General features: G+C 38.4%; 1 protein-coding gene across 5 annotated transcripts in view; it reads left to right on the forward strand.

Moving 5' to 3' along the window:
• The window catches only part of DCC (DCC netrin 1 receptor), a 1,226,567-nt gene that overhangs the window by 820,079 nt on the left and 383,040 nt on the right, over window positions 1–23,448 (forward strand). For all 5 annotated transcript variants that reach the window (XM_017951762.3, XM_017951759.3, XM_017951760.3 and 2 more), the window contains exon 8: window positions 12,399–12,555. In XM_017951762.3, the coding sequence (XP_017807251.1) occupies window positions 12,399–12,555 (157 nt within the window). The remainder of the gene's footprint in view (window positions 1–12,398; window positions 12,556–23,448) is intronic.

Below are 23,448 nucleotides of genomic sequence, written 5' to 3' on the forward strand. Positions count from 1 at the left end.
CCTGCCATTATGATATTAACTGGTTATTTTGCTCGTTAGTTGATGCAGTTTCTTCCTAGCCTCGATGGTCTTTACATTTTGCTATGTTTTTGCAGTGGCTGGTACCGGTTGTGCCTTTCCATGTTTAGTCCTTCCTTCAGTGTCTCTTGTAAGGCAGGCCTGGTGGTGACAAAATCTCTAAGCATTTGCTTATCTGTAAAGGATTTTATTTCTCCTTCACTTATGAAACTTAGTTTGGCTGGATATGAAATTCTGGGTTGAAAATTCTTTTCTTTAAGAATGTTGAATATTGGCCCCCACTCTCTTCTGGCTTGGAGAGTTTCTGCCGAGAGATCTGCTGTGAGTCTGATGGGCTTCCCTTTGTGGGTAACCCGACCTTTCTCTCTGGCTGCCCTTAAGATTTTTTCCTTCATTTCAACTTTGGTGAATCTGGCAATTATGTGTCTTGGAGTGGCTCTTCTCGAAGAGTATCTTTGTGGCGTTCTCTGTATTTTCTGAATTTGAATGTTGGCCTGCCCTACTAGGTTGGGGAAGTTCTCCTGGATGATATCCTGAAGAGTGTTTTCCAACTTGGTTCCATTTTCCCCCTCACTTTCAGGCACCCCAATCAGATGTAGATTTGGTCTTTTTACATAATCCCATACTTCTTGCAGGCTTTGTTCATTTCTTTTTCTTCTTTTTTCTTTAGATTTCTCTTCTTGATTCACTTCATTCATTTGATCCTCAATCACTGATACTCTTTCTTCCAGTTGATCGAGTCGGTTACTGAAGCTTGTGCATTTGTCTCGTATTTCTCGTGTCATGGTTTTCATCTCTGTCAGTTCGTTGATGGCCTTCTCTGCATTAATTATTCTAGTTATCAATTCTTCCACTCTTTTTTCAAGATTTTTAGTTTCTTTGCGCTGGGTAGGTAATTCCTCCTTTAGCTCTGAGAAGTTTGATGGACTGAAGCCTTCTTCTCTCATGTCATCAAAGTCATTCTCCGTCCAGCTTTGATTCGTTGCTGGCAATGAGCTGTGTTCCTTTGGAGGGGGAGATGCGCTCTTATTTTTTGAATTTCCAGCTTTTCTGCCCTGCTCTTTCCCCATCTTTGTGGTTTTATCTGCCTCTGGCCTTTGATGATGGTGACGTACTGATGGGGTTTTGGTGTGGGTGTCCTTCCTGTTTGTTAGTTTTCCTTCTAACAGTCAGGACCCTCAGCTGTAGGTCTGTTGGAGATTGCTTGAGGTGCACTCCAGACCCTGTTTGTCTGGGTATCAGCAGCAGAGGCTGCAGAAGATAGAATATTGCTGAACAGCGAGTGTACCTGTCTGATTCTTGCTTTGGAAGCTTCCTCTCAGGGGTGTACTCCACCGTGTGAGGTTTGTGTGTTGGTCTGCCCCTAGTGGGGGATGTCTCCCAGTTAGGCTACTCAGGGGTCAGGGGCCCACTTGAGCAGGCAGTCTGCCCATTCTCAGATCTCAGCCTTCGTGTTGGGAGATCCACAGCTCTCTTCAAAGCTGTCAGACAGAGTCGTTTGCGTCTGCAGAGGTTTCTGCTGCTTTTTTTTTTGTTGTTGTTGTTGTTTAGCTGTGCCTGTCCCCAGAGGTGGAGTCTACAGAGACAGGCAGGCCTCCTTGAGCTGCTGTGAGCTCCACCCAGTTCCAGCTTCCCAGTAGCTTTGTTTACCTACTTAAGCCTCAGCAATGGCGGGCACCCCTCCCCCAGCCTTGCTGCTGCCTTGCCGCGAGATCGCAGACTGCTGTGCTAGCAATGAGGGAGGCTCCATGGGCGTGGGACCCTCCCGGCCAGGTGTGGGATATAATCTCCTGGTATGCCTGTTTGCTAAGACCCTTGGTAAAGCACAGTATTGGGGTGGGAGTTACCCGATTTTCCAGGTGTTGTGTGTCTCAGTTCCCCTGGCTAGGAAAAGGGATTCCCTTCCCCCTTGTGCTTCCCAGGTGAGGCGATGCCTCTCCCTGCTTCAGCTCTTGCTGGTCGGGCTGCAGCAGCTGGCCAACACCGATTGTCCGGCACTCCCTAGTGAGATGAACCCAGTACCTCAGTTGAAAATGCAGAAATCACCTGTCTTCTGTGTCACTGGCGCTGGGAGCTGGAGACTGGAGCTCTTCCTATTCGGCCATCTTGCTCCGCCCCTCTCCTCCATTTAATGATTTTTTTACATTAAAACAAGACTTTTTAAAAGACCCATCTTTTCTGGAGGAATTAATATTTTTCTATTTAGAGTGACTGGGAGAATACTGACTTTGATGCACTGCCACAATTTATGATTATATAATGTGTTTTTTAATAATCTCTGGTGGTTATTTTTTTTATTTTCCTACTTCATAGATTTAAAGTGTAAGTACTAGATTCAGGTCAATATGCCTGTTCTATGGTTGATAGCTTAGCTATCATTTTCTTCACTGCAATACCTTAAGAAAGAGAAAGAATGAGCTATGTAAGTGATGACTCAGCTGTAGTTGCAAGTCCTACATGCTCACCATCCTCCTTCTCAGAAGGAGGACTAGAATAGAAGTAGTCAGGGCCTTTTTCTTTCTCTCAGAAATATAGAGTCCTGGATGGTCAAACTTAAAAACAAAAAGGAATCTAAGGAAACATGCTTTATATACCTAGTATACCCCCTTTTGTTTTGCAGTGACTTCATAACAGTGGCATAATACTCTACTTCTATAAACTTAATTGGAATAAGTAATAATTTATCTTAGTTTTATACCCTCTTTTATTTGCTTCATTTTTATTCCCCTTTAATTTGTTTTGGTGGCTATAAAATTTAGGGATGGGTAGCGAGGGGTTAGAGCCAACTGTGAGGCACACAAATGCTTAATAAACCTTCATGCCATACACAGTCAATACATTCTTGACCTGTGGTGCCACTTCACACACCTGTTATATCCTGTCTATTTGAAACATAGGCTTTAGTGAACCTGTCATTCTGCAACTCTGATTCTCAGATAATTTTTTTTTTAGATTGAAATAGCATATCCTAGAAATGAGCATTTCCACAGCTATCCTGACACCATGTCCTTAAGTAAATTATTTTAAAATTTATTGTAAGTCCTATGGGGAGAGTTGGAAGTTTGACATCAAGTATGATTGGAGCCATTTTAATGAGTTGCCTAGTATCCTACAATGGTAAAAGGAGATCTTTAAATGATCTACATTACTAAAGAGAGTAGCTTAAACCTTTGGTTCTTCTTAAGCTGTGTTATCTTCCATGTGTCTTTACTTGAGTTTCTCACTGGAATCATTTAGTTGTTTAACACACACATGCAAAATTAAACTTCGTAGCATTGATTTCATTATTTTTTTCCCTTAACAACACAACTTGTCAGGTATTTTACTTTAGTAGTGTCTCATAAGCAAAGGAAATTGCAGGGAGGAAGCACTTCTTCTTAAAGCCTGACATACTGATCTATATCAGCAACGCATGTGTTCTTCAGATGTTCTTCACTGGCAGAGGACAGGATTGCCTGCCAGCCTGGGACAAAGCACCATATGGCTGGGATGAGGGGAAGGATGGTGATGCACATGAAGGGTGGGAGGGGAGCTGTCACAGCCTGTCAGTCTTCATCCCCAGAGGAAACTGGTGACAAGGGAATGATTGAAATGGCACGTTTAGGGTCTCTGGGCATGGAGAATGGATAAACAATGACTAGGAATTCAATGACATAAACTCAAGGGAAAGGGTAGAAACAAAGCGAGCTGCAATTGGGTAGAAGCATAACTCTTCTGTAGTTGGGGAAAAGATGCCAGGGAGAGACATTGATGAGAAAGATGATTAAAGGTGGCCTCACAAAGCCTTGGAATAGTGACAGATGGAAAGGGTGCAATGATTAGTAAGAAAATACAAAGAGAGAAAAGAGACCTGAAATGAAATAAACTCTTATAGGAGCAGGAATATGGGATGATAAAATTTTTTAAAAAGAAAATTACTGATGGATTTTTCTCTGCAACCTGAAAAGTTATGTAGAGAGGGATGTTGAAGTGACAATGTACTTTCTTTCCACAGGAGAAGCATGCTTGTCCTCAACTTACTTGATCTACTAGACTCAAAACTAGCTCAAAACTTCCCAATGCCTTTGTTTGTTTGTTTGTTTTAAGACAATGTCTCGCTCTGTTGCCCAGGTTGGAGTGCAGTGGCATGATCTCGGCTCACTGCAGCCTCCCCATCCCGGGTTCAACCAATTCTCTGCCTCAGTCTCCAGAACAGCTGGGATTACAGGCACCCACCACCACTCCTGGCTAGTTTTTGTATTTTTAGTAGAGACAGGGTTTCACCCTCTTGGCCAGGCTAGTCTTGAATACCTGACCTCGTGATCCACCCGCCTCAGTCTCCCAGAGTGCTGGGGTTACAGACATTAGCCACCGCGCCTGGCCTCCCAATGCCTTTCTATGAGAGTTCCTACATCTCCAGACAGCCATCAAGAAACTGGACCAACAGAAATAGACTTTCTGCTCTCAAGATCTAAAGATAGAGAAATAATAATAGCAGCCATTTATTGAATACAAATCTATGCTAGGTATGGTGAGCAGCCCTTAGAATCCGTTTCTCATTATCACTTAACAACTCTGTACACTAAATATTTTGTACCATTTTTAATGTGGAAATTAAGGCCCAGAGAGGCTAAATACCTTTCCAAATAACACAGTCACAGAGTTTGGGAGTAGGGAGCAAGGTCCATACCATTTAATTGCAGTTTGCTAGTCAAATCTGTTTATTTACATACATGATGCCCTAGCCACCTTGCCAAGCTGCATGTGGTACTTGCTGCATCTTCATAAACTCTTTAAAAGGCACTTTCCTAAATAAGTAATGTGGAGATAAAGAAATTATTAAAAGCATATGATGCATGCTTTTACATACCTACAATGTGCAGATCTGAACATAAAACCTTTAGTTGCACATGTATTGGTTGGCCAGTTTATCAGATAATATTTTTCTCCTCCTTTTGTCTGAAAAGAGCTCAAACTCTGAGAGCTATAGTTATCGCTGCTGATATGAAAATACTTCCCAGAATTTGTTTCTCAGTTTATGTCTTTGTGTGGCCATAGGAAATCCTTTTTAGCATACAACTTTTATTTGGCCATACTCTTTGATGTATGATTCTAAGAATCACACTTTCTATAACAGACCTGTAGGTCCCCTTCTGGATACAAGGTCAGCCCAAACCAAATTCTCAAGCTTCCTTTTTGCTTCTTAATGAAAGCATTATCTCCCTTAGGAAGCATCCTTCTATGAATACACCTCCGTTGTTTGGCACAATGTAGAAAGCTTCCCACCAGGGCTTCCTCTAGGGATCAAGGCTGACAAGCTCTGAAAGAGCAGGTTGTGATATATTTCCCCTTCTCCATTTGGTTCCAAATAAAATATTCTCACCCCAAACCTACATTTCCTTAGAACCTTCCTCTGAGCTTAGTTTTTCATTCTACTTTGTAATTTATCTGCAAATTAATAATAATGAACATAACTAGTTTGCAGTAATTCTCTGTCTTCTCCCAGTGCATATTCTCAAGCAACCACTGTACAGGTTCTGAAAAGGAATTTTCCAGCCAAAGTCTTAACATAATCTCACAAATTTGCAAAGCCTTCCATTTAGCTGGACCCTGCAATAATTTAATGCATACCTATGATATGGCTAATATACACTGTGATAATGACGGGGGATTAAAGTGATAAACAGTTTAGACTTGGTTCCTTCTTTCACAGAGCATACAATTTGTAATAGGATAACAACAACAACAACAAAAATGACCAGATTGTTGGAGTACAGGGAAGTGTCCTGACAAGAGTGCTCATCTTGTCCTAATCCTGTGAACACCCAGGTAGAGGGACCTAAGCCAGGCTGGAGATCAGTGAAGTTACACTCTAACTGAAAGTGAAGGAGGCCCCCACGTCAGAGCAGCAAAGCAATTGGAGGAAGGTATTCCAGCTCAGTTTGCAGCACACAAAAGTAGCAGAGGTATAAGCATGAAGTCTTCATGGAATTGAGCAGTTCAGCATGGAGAACTGAGAGGTAGCAAGGAGGTTGTTCTGAAAGTAAAGCCTTTGTACACTCCTGAAACCTAGCTCCACACTCTCAGAGACCCTCAACTGTATCTTTCAGGCTTAGATCCTTCAGGGCCCATGCTGAAGACAACTGAGAAAGTATTGCTGGTATGAAAAGAGTAATATTGGAGGTGGCAGCAAATGCATCCTAGAGGGTGAAGCCAAGTTGGGTAGTGGGTAAGACCAAGCTGGTTTTGCCTCTGGGATCTGGAAATGGATTGAACAGCTTCTGACTCAGTGCCTTGCACACGGTACATCTTCAATTAACATTAAATGGATTAATAATTAGATGCACAAATTCATTTTATCAAAGAGTATTGAATCATTATGAAATGATTCAATTTCATAACATTATTACTATGATAGTTAATGTACAAATTAAATAGGTATCTGGAAACAGAATAGAAATCATTTAGTGAGGTGATGTGTTCTAACATCTAAATAACTTTTCTACCCAAACTTTAGAATGGAACTCATTTGTAAGTAAGAGACTATTTCTAACTTTTCAATAGTTTACAGGGGAAACCTTGAGTCCTCAAATTAATTTCCTGTTCTCTGAGGTCAAAACTCAGGGCTTAAAAATAAATTATTATTAGCTTCATGCATAACAGTAGGAACGTGATAGATATTCCATCAATATTCATTATTCATTTTTATCTAAAATGTACCTACCCAATACATTATTATGTGTGTGAGGTAATGCATGTTAATTAACTAGATTTTACTATTTCACGATATATATATGCCTCAAAGTATCGTGTTATACAGGATAAAAGCATACAATGTTATCTGGCAATTAGAAAACAAATAAATAAATGATTATGTAGTGAGATTTTATGGAGTACATTAACTTTCATCTCATATTAAGAGAAAAAATGGTTTCAAATAACTATTTTATAAAATAACTTACTTTTTCTAAAGTTCTTAATGCACTACCACAAAAAGTCATGATTCGTTCCATTTTGAAAATAATGTAACGTTTTAGAAAAAAAATTATTCATTATAAGTTTTAATTATACACAGCCATGCTTCTTTTTTTTGATAATTTTGTGAAATTACTTTATGAACTATAAAAACTTAACTATAATTTGGGTTTATCCACTTCTTCATTTAGACAATAAAAAGCTAGAGTTTGGTGTCAAGGGAAAAACAAGAAAAAAAATCAAAAGGAGAAATGATAGTTGTTTGCTCTTAGGAAAATGAAGTGTTTCTGTTATTTCACTGATAATATCTATTTACATATTGTTTTTATTAAGTGGTTAAGATGCAGACTAATAAAAGAGATGCAGCTAATAAAGCAGCTAGTTGATTTGGTGGCTACATTTGTAATATTTTAGTGAGCAACATGGGGAATGAAACAAGGAAACAGGTCTGTTGGCTTGTTTGAGGTTTAATGTAAATTAAATATTTTTGTTGTTATGAATACCTCTTTCATATACATCATAGGGAATGAAGGTTGTGGACTATCAGTAAGCTCAGATAAAAATTCGTGCTCATAAACACTGTATAATAACGTGACAGAAAAAGTCTTTGGTATGTAGAAAAATTGAAGCTTTATTTAAAAAATTAATCCAATAGTATCATTGTTACCAAGGCTATTGCAGGGGCCTAAGCAAAATGTTATTATTTTTTGGCTTCAAAACTATATATATTTGGCTTTTCATTATCTATAAAAATTATCACTCTTTCCTGGATTTGGCTATTATTAAAAAATTTTTAAAGGTGTTCTTTAAAGAAAAAAAAGACTGTCATTATAGTGTGGCAAATTCGCCTCCTCTTCTCCATGACAACAGATAAAGAAGCTGTAGCTATGGCAACAGTAATGGGCCAGAGAGATTAGGGCCAGACTGGAGATTAGGCCTCCAAGAGCAAAGAAAAGAAGTCCTGATTGGTTCTTTATTGAGACTTTATTTGAAGGCAAGTTACTGTTGAGAGAAAGCATGGAGGATTAGTAAGAACAAAATTAATTCCCCTGTATAAGATAAGAAGCCATTCCTTTGCTAAAACTGTGTTCCTCCCTTTTAATATAACGCCTATTTAAATTGAGGTAAAGAGTCCGTGATTAATTCTATTCTGAGCTTTGTGCCATGTGAGTCTAGACCAGCTCTGTGAGAAGACACTCCCTGAAGTCTAAGGAGAAGACAGGGAGGATCATCTGCCTGCTTGCCATTGCCCCTTGCCCTCCTCTCTGGCACTCCCTGGGTGGATGGAGATGCCAACTAGTTTGTGATGTTGACATCCTGTAGGAATGAGGTGCTCTTGGAGGAACAAGATTGGAAAATTTCCCTTGTTTGTATAAAACTTATTTGTCTAACTTCTTGAAAATTCCAGAAAGCTTTCATCAAGTTATTATTAATTATATGTTTAAAAATATTTTTCTCAAAAATCTAGTAAGGATCCCATTTTTTAATAACTGGTAAGTTATAGAGGTAGTAAATTTTGAGTAAATGTACTATCTATAATTTCAGATTGATATACTGATGAAGGAGGGATTTTTTATTTTTTAAATAATAAATTTATAGGAATGAGAATGTTTGGCCTAATGCTTTGAATTTTTTTAAAAGGATTTTGCCACATTTACTTCTGAACATGTAATGCTCACACACACTTCAAAAGAGAGCCTGTGAGAGTGCCACACCCTGGCCGACGTGAGATATTCACCTTCTTTAAAGTGGCCTCTGATTGATTTTTTTTCAGGCTTTACTTTAATGTGTATTTCTTGCCTTATTTGTCAAGTTGAACCCCACTTTTCAATAAGATGATTTATTATTTTAAAGATTTAAAAACATGCTTTTTAATATTATGTCACTTGGTTTTTATATATTTTCCAAATACTCTCAGTTAGTCTTTCCACGGGAAACAATACCTCAACTAAACCAAGAGGGAAAGTAGGAGTTAGGCAGATGAGTGCGAGGGGCTGGTTAAGGTGTGGGATCTGCTTTTGTGAAGGCCCTAGAGAATTGCAGGGTGCTCAGCATGAGGAGAACATTCTTAATGTAGAAGCATCAAGAAGCCAAGGAGCTTCCACATAAGCACCATGAGAACAATGGCTTCGTCTGCTGTTCCCCACTCTCTCCTCTGCACTTAGACAAGGAGGACAGGTGATCTGAGCTGTTTGAATATTTGCTGAGTGAGCAGAGCTACTGATCATCGCTAACTGCACCTCTGCAAGCCTCTGCCCAAAGGTATTTTCTGTCTTGCTGTAGGAACACACTAGACCATTGTTTAGAAAAGTCATAAGCCCCTGGAATCACCCTCAACAAATGATGGAGAAGGAGTAGGTAGACAAATACCCCTATCTGCTCCCCTGAGGGATGATTAACTCTGAGGCATGTCCTATACTGACTCCCAGAGTCCCTGATGGAATTGCCCTTCAGTTTCCCACAGGAATAACCATATAGATAACCCACTCTTCCGATAGGTCCCTCCCTGCCCTGTCTCACTTCCTGACTCCCTGTTGGTGTTTCTGGGATCATTTCCCAAATGTAGGACTTGCACGAAAGTCCTTTTCTGAAGCCTTGTTTATGGAAAAGTCACCCAAGACCCATGGTCAGCAGGAGTCAGGCCAGCAAGCTAATTAAGAAGTTTGGAGCTTGCCCTGAAGAGGATGTGTGGAGGAAAAATAAGTAGTAGAGTGACATGATTTATACTTTTATAAGCTCATTCTGGATGCTACACAGAGAATATATTTGAGGAAGGTGATTTTAAGGAAGTCAGAGGAGCTGGGGAACACTTGTGGTAATTCCAGTGAGAGACAACGATGATGTCAATGGAAGCATGGCAATGGAGATGCAATAGCGTGGGTAGATTAATGAGATTTTCAGGAGCAGGGAACCCTAGCATGCAGTGAGTGAAGGAGAGTCAGGAATTAGGGATGGGCTTCGGGTTTCTGGGCTGCGCAGCTGAGAGGACAACTTGAATATCACCCAGGGGGAGAAGCAGGCTGAGGGGGAGGGAGAGAATAAATTCACTCCAGTGTGTTAGTCTGAGCTGCCTGTGATTTGTGGAAGTAAAGGTTTTTGTCAAGAAGCTTAATATCACCCATATTTTTGAGAGAGATACTCCATCCCCAGGCATCAATCTTTTCCCCTCCCTCACCACTCTGCTATAAAAGATTGACTAACTCACTGCCACTCTTCCATTTTTTTCAAATACTGTACTGATCCGGAGAGCAAGGCGAAATTTTATCTACAAAGAAATAGTCAAAGAATCTGGAGTCAGAAATAGCTTCAAATACTTTTGTTTTTTTGCGATTCTTTAAAACCTCTCTTTCTCTGTATAACTAGTAAGAATTGTAAATTGATAAGATTTCTGGAACTATTAGGAAACGGCGTATTTCCACTCCCCAGATGATTTTTTCTAGCTAGCAGAAGTTTAACTCATCGCAGTAATACCACTCAGCCAGTCCCTATACAAAGTGAATGCAAAAATGAAGACTAACTTTGATAAAGACTAGGGAAAATGGACTACAAAAGCCAGTTTGAACATTTCACATCTGCAAATGGATACCTGTGATTTGTGACTAGAGATCATCTGTCAAGATGAAACATATATTCCCTAGACTTGAGAACTTTAACAAACATGAAGAAAACAGAGTTATTGCAGGAAAGATGAATTACGAATTCACACACACCCAAGCAGACACACACTACAAAATACACATGCACATATGTAATAGAAAAACCTCTCTTACATATTACTAATTCTCCCAATATGTGAAAAGACAGTTTTTTAATTGAGGATAATTCAGAGTTGTTCCTACAAACAAGTCCATGAAAATTGCTTCTACTTTTTGTTAACTTTCATCAACTTTTCATTTCTGCTCTTAATTTTCTATGGTCTTAAAAAATACATGAATAACTACTTCAAATTGTTTCTGAACAGGCTGAGAGAGGTGGTTCATGCCAGTAATCCCAGTACTTTGGAAGGCCAGGACAGGTGGATCATCTGAGGTCAGGAGATCAAGACCAGCCTGGCCAACACAGTGAAACCCTGTCTCTACCAAAAATACAAAAATTAGCCAGGTGTGGTGGTGTGTGCCTGTAATCCCATCTACTCAGGAGGCTGAAGCAGAAAAATTGTATCAGAACAGTGTAGACATGTAGACAGATACTGACAGGAATAAGGTTTTGTGATAACTTTTTGGTTACCTGAAGCATTTATGAATACAGGTAAGTCCATGGCTATGTAATACAATGTTGAAGTCTCCATTGGCTTAACTTCCAAATTAGTGCTTTACTAAACTCAGTGTCAGTGTATGTACACCTACTTGGTCTGTGTCTTTTGTACTATGAAACATATTTTAACTATGAAATGAATATTTTAAAGAATCACCTTGGGGCCAGACATGGTGGCCCATGCCTGTAATCCCAGTACTTTGGGAGGCCGAGGTGGGTGGATCACTTGAGGTCAGGAGTTCAACACAGCCTGGCCAACATGTCAAAACCCCGTCTTTACTAAAAATACAAAAATTAGCCAGGCATGGGGGCATGTGCCTGTAATCCCAACTACTGCAGAGCCTGAGGCAGGAGAATCACTTGAACCTGGAGGCAGAGGTTTGAAATCATGTGACCTTACTGTATATTAAAACTATATGATCACATTTTTTTCTACAGTAATAACTGCCCCCAACCTTGTAAAATCCTGGAGATTGTGGCCCTCTTAGTTCTTCTTAGAACTCTTCAAAATGCCAATAGGTTATCTTTGACAAATAGTCACTGTAAATTTAGATTTCTATTTAGTATATCTTGAGTTTATCTTCTGAAATGTAATACTGTCTTTTACTTCAAATATAGATGCATGAGTTTATTCATTTATTCGTTTATCCATATTCTTGCTTATTCAACCTCTGCTTCATTCCAGAAACAATTCAGGGAAATATTAATTACTTAAAATAATTTGTCTCTTACCAAAGACATTTTCTATTATCAGTTAATGTCATGAGAAGTGTAATCCTTTTACAATATTGAATCATATTATCCACAGTTCTGAAGTAAGGTTTTTCTAGAACTCAAGTGCTTGTTAAAAATTCACATTGCCAAATTTCTCTCCCCTTTTCTTGCCTGAGCAGACATTTTTTCCCTGATTGTCATAGATCCCATGGGTAATAGAAATTGGACATATAAGCAGTGGAATCATATACATGTCATTAGCCACACTTTAAAACCCAAGAAAAATGAATATACCTTTTATTCCATTTAATGTGTGCATTCCCTTGGTTTTTTTCCTTCCTTTAGAATCAAGGTGACTATAACATGGAGATGCTTCCTAATAGGTTGGATATGCCTTCCTACCGAATTCTTACCTATGGCACTGACACCTCTGATAGCCTCCTCTTCTTTCTCCTTAGCTATCCCAAGCTCCAGTGTCCTCCCTTCAGCTCCCAGAGATGTGGTCCCTGTCTTGGTTTCCAGCCGGTTTGTCCGTCTCAGCTGGCGCCCACCTGCAGAAGCGAAAGGGAACGTTCAAACCTTCACGGTCTTTTTCTCCAGAGAAGGTGACAACAGGTAGGTGATGCTACCAATAAAATTCAACTTAATCTGTCATCTCTTTAAGTCAATACCATTGGGTAATGGCAGGAGGAGATCTTGGGCAGGAACTTTGGAGAGACTGTGAAATCTCTATTATGTCCTTCACTCATTTCCCATTGGAGATGTGCATTTTTAAAAAGCAGTGTTGTTGACACACTTGTAATCCCAGCACTTTGGGAGGCTAAGTTGGGTGGATCACCAGAGTTCAGGAGTTCGAGGCCAGGCTGACCAACATGGTGAAACCCTGTCTCTTCTAAAAATACAAAAAAGTAGATGGGCGTGGTGGTGTGCACCTGTCATCCTAGCTACTCGGGAGGATGAGGCAGGAGAATTGCTTGAACATGGGAAGTGGAGGTTGAAGTGAGCCGAGATTTTGCCACTGCACTCCAGCCTGGGCAACAAAGATGCCCCCTATCAAAAAAAAAAATGGTGAAGACACAGACATACCCATATTGCCTTATACTAAGATTATTCATTACTGTGAAGAAACAGGCATTTGTTTTAGTGTTATTTCTGCAACAATTTGTGATCTTATGATGCCTCCTAAGTTCCTTGGATTTCAGTGTGTGCAGCTGTGAAAACTGGAAGCAATGATTCTTGCCCAATCATCTTCATGTTTTTGCATGGATTTCCTGGAGGCACCTTAAATTCAACCTGCCCAAAACATACTCACTGTCTTCTCTTTATGTATATTTTTCCTTTCTTTTCTTAGTTGATGTTGGTATCTTCCATCCTCATTGACCAAGCAAAAAATTCATGCCATGTTTTACTGACTGCTGCCTCCCAACACTACATTCCTCATGAATTCTTGTCAGCTTTACCTTGGCCACAGCTCAGCCATGCTTCTTTTATTCCGTTATTTTCAACATCTTTACCTGATCTCTGGGAATCGCTCCTCACCTGCCAATCTATCTTCCTCACTGTTTGTAGTTATCTTTTTGAAATACAGTTTTGATCACTCACTCCACTGCCCCAAAGTGTGACTGTTCTTAAATACAATAAAATTACTATACAAAAACATGTACATGGAACTTCAAATTTCTTTTAATGGAAGTCTAGCCCCAGTCTATCCTTATCTATATCTATCTGTATGGATATATGTAAAAGTGTGGTTTCTATAATCTGTAATGGTTAAAAATTTTTCACTCAAGTCACAAGAGCTAGATTTGAAAATGGTCCTATTTATCAAATTGTGATGTTTCTGTGTTTAATAATGTATTAAATATGAATAATACTTTTTTGCTAGAAGGAATAAAAGGAAGATAAATTCTACCTGTTAGCATTGCTATGAGAACTGAGGGAATTCAGGCAAAGAATTCAGGGCAGTCCCTCCACACAGGCAGAATGGAAGGACTCAGAATAGTGTGAGCTCTGAGACAATGTGGAAAAGAAGCTGAAATTAAGGCTCAAAGAGTAGGAAGAAGGAGGATGAGGAAAAGAAAGGGAAGGAGTAGGGGAAGGAGAAATTGTTGAAATTTCTGTTTGAGTGAAACATTTATTTTCATAATTGTTTACAGGCCTGCTTATCATACAGTTTTGTCCTTTCCTCTTCTATTGAACTTCTTCTTATCTTTCAGTTCTAAGCATCAATGTACCCCCTTGGCTACTCACTCCCATGGTTATACCGTGAACCTTGACAACACCAATCACTGCAACCTCTCATGATCTGAGTTTCAAATCATATTCTTGCCTCACTCTCCAGACTCTTGTCTTAGTATCCTTTATTTAGAACTCTGAATACAACGAAACTTTGATTTCACAGAGACCTGCAATCCGTTGATCCTATCCCTTATCTTTCCTGTTTATCTTCACTTATCCATAGCTACAATTCCATAGCCAGTAAACACAGCAATTAAATACTTGCTGACTTGCATCAACGTTTTGCCTGCTACTCTCATTTCATATTACTTGCTTAGCAAAAACCAACTCAAGTAAATGTAACTTTCTACCTACTCTTTACTTGTTCTCTTGTAGCTGAATATAGCTTGAGGAAAAGGTATAACTGGGATGATTCGTCTCACTTTAAATCCATAGCGACTAATCTCATGTTGCCCATTAATGCTACTGGCAATTATACTACATTTATCAGACAGCTTCTCTCACATACACTACTAATGATATTTCATGCCTTTTTCTCTCTTCTCAAATCTCCAAAACTGCACCCTTTCCCATACTCTTAGCTGACCTTGATTTTAATTTCATGTAATATAAGAAGGGGAATTCTACATGCTTTCATATGTGACATTATTTTTCACCCACGTGTGTCTTTAAGCATATAATCTGTCTTTCCTCAAATTTCCATAAAATAACTGCCTGTACTCTTTAAAGCCAAACCTTCGCTTGTGCACAAGATCCCATTTTTTTCTTATAAAAGAGCAAATCTTCAGCCATTCTCTCTCTCTTCTGTATCATCAGTTCTTCCCCCTAAGGTGAATTACGTCTATCAGCACGTCAGCATGTAGTTGGATCTTCCATTACAACAAATTCTGCTTCAATCTCACTTTTCTTTCCTCTACCACTCCATGCTCTGTTCTCTTTCATAGGAACATTCCTTGAATTGTCTAACTTCACTCCAATATCTTACATCATATTCCAATAATGATTTTGTCCCTAGAATGTAATAGCAACTGCTCTTATCAAAGTTCAACAATAACTTCCTGTTGCTAACCCAGTAGTCAATTCCTAGTCTTCACATTACTTGAGCAGTCAGCAAATTTTGTCACATTTGATCCTTTTTCCTTTGGTGAGACTCATTCTTCACTCAGTTTTTTATTGCACATGCTCTCCTCATTCTACTCTGGCTGCTTATTTTCAGGCTCTTTTTACTTTTTACTACCAGTTTCTCTGATCTGTACGTATCAAATTGCTTCAGGACTCAAGCCTTTAATCCACTTCTTGACTTTATATTCTGTGAATATGTTGATGTATTCCAAATTTGTATCTCTGGTCCTAACTTTTTTACCTGCAATCCATATTCATATACACATTTTCCTACTTGATTTATCAACGTCAATGTCCCATGGGCATCTAAGACTTATGAACAAAACCAAACACCTGTTATCCTTCAACCCCAATGCCTCCTCACCAAATAGTTTATCATTCCAGAGTTCCCCCCACCTTTGAAATCTTCATATTTCTCATTAATCAGGCCAAAATCATTGGAATATTTCTTAGCTCTTAATTAATTCTTAATTCTCATTAAGGAATCCATCATCAAGTATTGGCAGTACCATCAAAATATATCTTGAATTCATGAAATAATATACCAGATTTTGTTATAAAATAATACTGGAAGACTGGTTATGATTTTATATTCTGAGCTGAGTTATGGGAATAAAGCAATTCATCATATTATTCTGCCTAATTTTATATTGTTTAAATTTTCATGATAAACAATTAAAATCAATAAAGAAATAAAAACAAAACATGGCCAGGCACGGTGGCTCATGCCTGTAATTCCAGCACTTTGGGATGCCGAGGCAGGTGGACCATCTGAGGTCAAGAGTTTGAGACCAGCCTGGTCAATATGGTGAAACCCCGTTTTCACTAAACATACAAAAATCAGCTGGGCGTGGTGGCACACACCTGTAATCCTTGCTACTTAGGATGCTGAGGCAGGGGAATTGTTTGAACCTGAGAGGTGGAGGTAGCAGTGAGCCGAGATCATGCCACTGCACTCCAGCCTGGGTGACAAAGCAAGACTCTGTCTCAGAAAAAAATAAAATAAAATAAAAAATAAAAAAATAAAAACAGAAACAAAACGTATACTGAGTCTTACCACTTCTTACCCCCTCCTTAAGTACAACCAAGTCTTATTGGAACTACTGCAGTAATCTCCTTAGTCTAATCTTACCATAGCAGCTGGAGTAAACCTTTTAAAACATAAGTTAGAGTATGTCATTCTTCTGCTTCAAAACCCTGTGATGACTGTTTGTCTCATTCACAGAATTAGTAGAAGTCCTTGTTCTTGTCTCTTGTTACCTCTCTAACCTCATCATGTAGCACTTTCCTTATGTTTCCTAAATATCCAAGAATCCGCCTCTTTTGAGATCTTTACGCTTGCTCTTCAGTTTGCCTAGGATGTTCTTCTCCTCAGAGATCCACATGGATCATTCCCTAATTTCTACCAAATCTTTGCTGCAATGTCAAATTCTCATGGAAGTCTTTCCTGACCTCTGGCACTCCCTATGTACTACTTATTCTTATTTTTCTCCATAGCCTTTATTACCTTCTACTTACAAATTTTGTTTCCCTAATCCCCTTTCTCCTCACCAGAATGTAATCTTCCTATGGGCAAGGCTGCTTTATCTTCTTTATCCACTGAGCTATTTTTCGACTTGATGCCTTAACTGAAATGTCAATTACTGTGTGGAACTCTCTATAGTCCTCCAACTCAGAATTCACCAATTTCGCCTTTAGCTTACCCCTTCATTTTGATTACATTACTGTTATGGCCTTTGCCACCTTTAATCAAGTTTGACGTTTGGTTGAGTACATGTGTATTTCTTTTCCTGATGATTGAGACTACATCGTATTCATAATTTCATGCTTAAGTGTCCAGTATCATGCCTCATGTAAACATACACTGATCAGAACTGATATGGTAGAGTAGGCAGAGAGATATGATATTTTTGATAGTTTTTTTTTACCAAATAAAATAAATTGTGTTACTGAGGAGGATGAATAAGCTGACTACAGTTAAATAAAAACTTTAATTCCAAAAAAGTCGATATTAAAATTTTATTCTAATATCTCCATTTATTTTGATTTTTCTGACTCTCAACTAGAGCCATAAAATATGCCACTGTCTCTGAGCTGTGATGTTTGTTTGTTCATGTAGGTTTATTTAGCTGCTTGATACAATACCTTTCTAAAAGGTATTGAATTTAACATTTCTCTCAGATTAGCAATAACTTTTTCAGGAAAGTTATTCTAACTCAGATCATCACGAATCTTTCTGACTGGTTAATGGTGTAGATAATGCAAGTGCCATAATTCACATCTTTTTATCCAACCCCTTGGGGTGCTTTTATTTCATAAGTTAAAGAGCAGCATATATTCCAAAACATGAAAGGTAGAATTTGCAGTGAAGTAATTGCTTCGTAGATATCTAGCTATCCCCTCTTAGTACCTAAAAATCATTAGGAATGAAAAGTGATCTTTGAGATCATAGTCTAACTTCCTGCTACCTAAACATTCAGAGACCAATGCTCCGAAGAAAGTCACATGCCCAAGGCCACAGTTTTATCATCAACAGTGACAGCAAGTATTTATTGGGCATTTACTATGCCAGATACCAGGCTAAGCATCTTACATAAAATATGTTTACCAAGATGAGACTTAAAGAAGAAGTTTATACTTCCATTATACAGCTAGTAAGTAGTAGAACTAGAATTTAGTGCAGCCCATAGTCCAAAGCAGGCACTCTCAATCCCATTTTCATCTTACTTCCTTAGTGGATTAACCTAGCAGAGAACTAAATGTTCTTGAGATTTATAGAATTATGACATGCAATTCTTTTATATGTTTCTTTCCAATAATTTTTTGACTTAATGGCTAAGTTTATTTGCATTATACATTTACCGGTAATAAAACACACTAGTGAGTTTTTATTGTATTTCTTTTGAGAGGTGAGGTCTTGCTATGTTGCTCAGGATAGAGTGCAGTGGTGTCATCATAGTTCATTTGCAGCCTCAAACTTCTGGGATCAATGGATTCTCCCACCTCAGCCTCCTGAGTAGCTAGGACTACAGGTGCATGCCGCCACACCTGGCTAAGTTTGTGTATTTTATATATATATATCACATTATACTTCTCATTTGTAACTAGAATGACTTATGAAGTGTAACACAGTATAGCCAAAATGTTAAGGCTATGTGGCTGTGGAATTGAACTGCCTGGGTTCAAATCCTGGCTTGGTATTTTACCATCTGTGTGGCTTTGGGCCAATTACTAGTGACTTTGTTTTCTCATGTGGAATAGTAATAGTATCTGATGTATAAGGTTGTGATGAGTATTAAATGAAGTTAAATAAAAGCACCTGAAACACTTGCTGTTTGTTTGGTGTCCACCCAAAACATTTCATTCTTATTAGCTAGTGCCATGTGCAAATCATCATATGGGCTTAAAATTAAAATAACTGAAATACAAGGGTGTTTCTTAGCCCTTATTTAGAGAAGACTTTATTACTTTCACAAGCATTCACCCATTTGATCCTCAGATAAGGTATTTATGATGATCTCCATTTCACAAATGAGTATGCCTTTCTCTGTTCAGAAAGACTGAAAAATATTGCTAAGAAATCACACAAATAGTAAATATTAGAACTGGGATTTCAATGCCAGGTTTCTAGTCCAGTGATCTCTTCACTGTGCCATACAAAGTGAAAGACATTTTCTGAAAAAGCTCCATATAAAGTACAGTGGGAGTGCAGATGAGAGAATTAAAACACTTTTTATGAGCATCATTCAATTTAATCCTCACAATAGCACTGTGAGGTAGGCAGATAAGGTACCGGTATCTCCATTTTGCAAATGAAGCAGAGAAGCCTCCAAGATAGCCCCTGACTTGCTCAAGGTCACACACTGTTTTACGGCAGAACAAAGGCTGAACTAGTTGTTCCAACTTGCAGCAACATATATATGCTTCACATTGCTTTATGCTGTCTCAGAAAACCTCTGCTCACTGTTCAGGATTAGAAACCAGCTTTTTATGATTGACATGGAGGATTCCTTTTGGAATTCATGGTATATTACATTTTCAACGTGGTGTTTACATATTCTTTCCCCACTCTTCAGAGTTAAGGACTCTGCAGCTGATGGAGATTGTTATCCATGAGGGAGCATATTGTGATAGAAAGAGAACAGGACTCAGAATCGTAAGGATGACATTCTGGCCCTGGCTTAAAGCTTGGCAAAGTTAGCCTTCTTCTTAGAGCCCCACTCTACTTCTCTGTAAAATATAAAATCATGGTCCTGTACCTCAAAACTTTTTTAATTCATTGAATGAGAGAATAGTGATTTTATTTCTCCAGTGGACTTAATGCATATTTAAAAATGAAACATGCTATCCACAAATGTCATATAGAAATTAACAAATGTTGAATGCGAGTTGACTATATGTCCATGTCCAGCAGCGTATTGAAAATGGAAGGGAACCCAGCAGATTCTCTGGAAGCAGTTCATCTTGAAAGGTTCATCTTACTGATAAATGTGTAACCACACACTGAGTTAAGAGCTTTAGTGGAAAGGAACATGCTTCTGGGAGAGCATTTATGAAATGTGTGCATGATGTCTATGTCATAATCAGATCTACATTTTGAAAAGATGGCCGTGACTAGAAAGTGGAAACTAGAGCAGAGGTCAGCCAGGTGGGTGCCAGAGCCATTTAGCAGGCTATTACAGAAGTGCAAACAAAAGATGATGGTAGCTTGGTCTAAGGGTATGTCAGTGGAGATGAAGCAGTGGAGAGAACTTTGTAGATATTTATGGGGCAAAACTGACAGGACTGGATGATGCATTGCACATGAATGGTGAGGGAGAAGGGGTTGTCAAGGACAGTCACTTGGTTTATGGTACATTCCAGTGTAGAGATGATTGTGTAATTTGCTGAGATTAGGATGCTGGAAAAGGTCCATATTTGAAATGAAGATCATAAATTCAGTTTTAAACAAGTTGTACTTTACATACCTTTACAACACTCAAATGGGAATGTCAAGAAGGACCTTGGAAATAGGAATCTGGAACTCAGAGGAGAAGATTGGGACAGAGATATTTATCAGTAATGTGTCAGCATATGAATGCTCACTACAGCTAGAGAAGGGCAAGATGGTCCATCCCAAGAAAACAGAATGAGAAGAGAACCCAGAACTCAGTCACATTTATCATGGGGATAGAGGCTGAAACTAAACAAAATAAGAATTTGAAATCAAAATTTGTTTTATCCCAACTCCCAAAATACAGCTTTTTATTTGCAGTTACAATAGCTATTTGTTACGAAACTAGTCTCACTTGTGTATTGATGTTGAAGCAGAGATTACAGGAAAGCACCTTTTTAAAAAGCTCATTCCTAGATTTATCCTTTTCAACAATTCGAGAAAAAAAAAATTTAACCAAAGCTTAGTGGAAATACCTCTAACCCAGAAGACCCATTTCCAGTCTTCATTATGCTTTATCTGGCAGTGAAACATCTTGAAACTTTTCTAAGATAGCATTGATTTCCAAACCTATGGTTTTAGGGTAAAAAGGAATGTGACATTTGAGTGGCTATCACTTTTATCACTCTGCTATCACTTTGAGTCCTATTTCATTAAACACCATATTTCAGTTCTCAAATCTTTTAATTGTTATAACATTCTGGCATTCACTAAAGAAATAAGGAATGAAAGTAGAACAGATAAAAAGGAGATGCTAAAAATCTTTCCACTAAGAATAACATAACTCCTTCTCTACAAAGGAATGTTAATGTAACTCTTCCTTGTGAAGCAACTAATTAAGTATTTGACACCTCAAGGCAGCATTTGTTGCTCAACTCACAAGTTGTAACTAAATGTTAACACTCTGAGGCACTTAGGCAAGATAATACGTATTTACTAAAAATTCGTGTTAGAGGCTTGCTACAAATGATCCACTAAGATGCAGAATCATGTTTAATCTGTAAACTCTACTTCTGAAATGTAAAAATAGAAGTGAATTCAGCTAACACAAACACACATGGATATAGGACATTTTCTATTTTCTATTCCTAATGAAAAGTGTTAGAGTGGTGAGGTTTCTTTGAGTAGATCCCACTCTCTCAGTTTTCAGATAATGAAATCGAGACCCAGGAAGGTGAAGTGACATGCCAAAGATGACCGAAATAAAAGGGGATGGAACATGGATTAGAATCCAATTTTCTAGGCATTTCTAAGGTCCCATTATGTGGAGATTTTCTGTAATTATTCTCTTTTAGTTTCACGTTTATTTTGAAAATTATGAGCCCCAGCAACATAGCCATTTTTTACGCTCAGTGAATCTATATGCTAAGTGTGAATAAAATATAAATGAAATATGGCTTCTCTTTTTAAATAATTTACAATCAAGTCAAAGAAACATGCATGTCCATGAATACAATGTGATACATAATACACTAGATGTATAAACCAAAAGCAATGAAAACACAAAAGAGACCATTTAATGGTACTGGGTTCGAAGACATAAGGGTAGGAAGTTTCAGGTAAACATTTCTTTTGAATTGGTTTCCAATTTGGTTTCATTTGAAACAAGCTTTTGCCAGAGTCAGAAGTGTGAGTCAAGAGAAGGTAACTCCAGGCTCATCATACTGGTCATTAGAGAAATGCAAATCAAAACCACAATGAGATACCATCTCACACCAGTTAGCATGGCGATCATTTAAAAGTCAAGAAACAACAGATGCTGGAGAGGATATGGAGAAATAGGAATACTTTTACACTGTTGGTGGGAGTGTAAATTAGTTCAGCCATTGTGGAAGACAGTGTGGCGATTCCTCAAGGATCTAGAACCAGAAATAACATTTGACCCAGCAATCCTTTTTCTGGGTATATACCCAAAGGAATATAAATCATTCTACTATAAAGACACATGCACACATATGTTTATTGTAGCAATGTTCACAATAGCAAAGAATTAGAACCAACCCAAATGCCCATCAATAATAGACTGGATCAAGAAAATGTGGCACTTATACACCATGGAATACTATGCAGCCATAAAAAAGGATGACTTCATGTCCTTTGCAGGGACATGGATGAAGCTGGAAACCATCATTCTCAGCAAACTAATACAAGAACAGAAGACCAAACACCACATGTTCTTACTCATAACTGGGAATTGAACAGTGAGAGCACATGGACGCAGAGAGGGAAACATCACACACTGGGGTCTGTCTGGGGGCAGGGGGCTAGGAGAGGGATAGTATTAGGAGAAATACCAAATGTAGACGGTGGGTTGATGCGTGCAGCAAACCACCATGGCACGTATATACCTATGTAACAAACCTGTACGTTCTGCACATGTATCCCAGAACTTTAAGAAAAGAAAAAGAAATGAAAAAAAAAAAAAAAGGAAAAGCAAAATAAGAAAAGGCAGAGAAGCTGACATGGACATAGGGGTTCTGGGGCAGCATGGATCATCACAGATAACTGTGCAAAACTTTGGGCCACATCGTGAAAGTCTTTGAACCTTGTTCCATGGAGGTGAGATAATATTAACCTGGAATGGCAGCTAGCACAAGGTTGTGGGCATGGAGTTGACAGGTTATGTGTGTTAAAAGGGTATCTTTGTCAATAGATGATAGCAAAAACTGAGATGACTAATGGCAAAACACTAGAAAAAGCTACTATTATAATGCAATACATTTAAGCGCCAACTAAAGCAGGGACCAGTTCTAGGCACAGGAGAATATACTCTACCCAGAATTAGGTCTCAATGTAAATTGCAGACTGGTACATCCCATGTTGCCATGCTTGACTTCATGCTTCAAAAGATGTCAGTGCTTAAGAGTTACAACAGGGACTGATCTGAGTAAAGCAGGAACATTATTGTTAGTGGGTCAAAGGATATGCTTTTAGAATAGAAACAGCTATTTTCCAAGACACTTTAACCAGGTAACTCCAAGTTCTTAAAATTAGAATTCATGAAAAATAAATGTTTCTTATTAACTAACTCTTCTTATAGCTTCCTTGTAAAAATCAAAGTGGACAAGTTGTCTACACACTTTTTAGCATGAGGAGTCAGACTTTATATATTTGATGCTCTACGTGAATTTTCATTGAGTAAATTTACAGTGAATGGATTCAGGCAGGCACAAGTGACTTGATTCCTTTACTTCAAGCCACTTATCCTGAATTTG

The sequence above is a fragment of the Papio anubis genome, chromosome 19, assembly GCF_008728515.1.
Source record: "Papio anubis isolate 15944 chromosome 19, Panubis1.0, whole genome shotgun sequence".
Taxonomy (NCBI): Eukaryota; Metazoa; Chordata; class Mammalia; order Primates; family Cercopithecidae; genus Papio; species Papio anubis.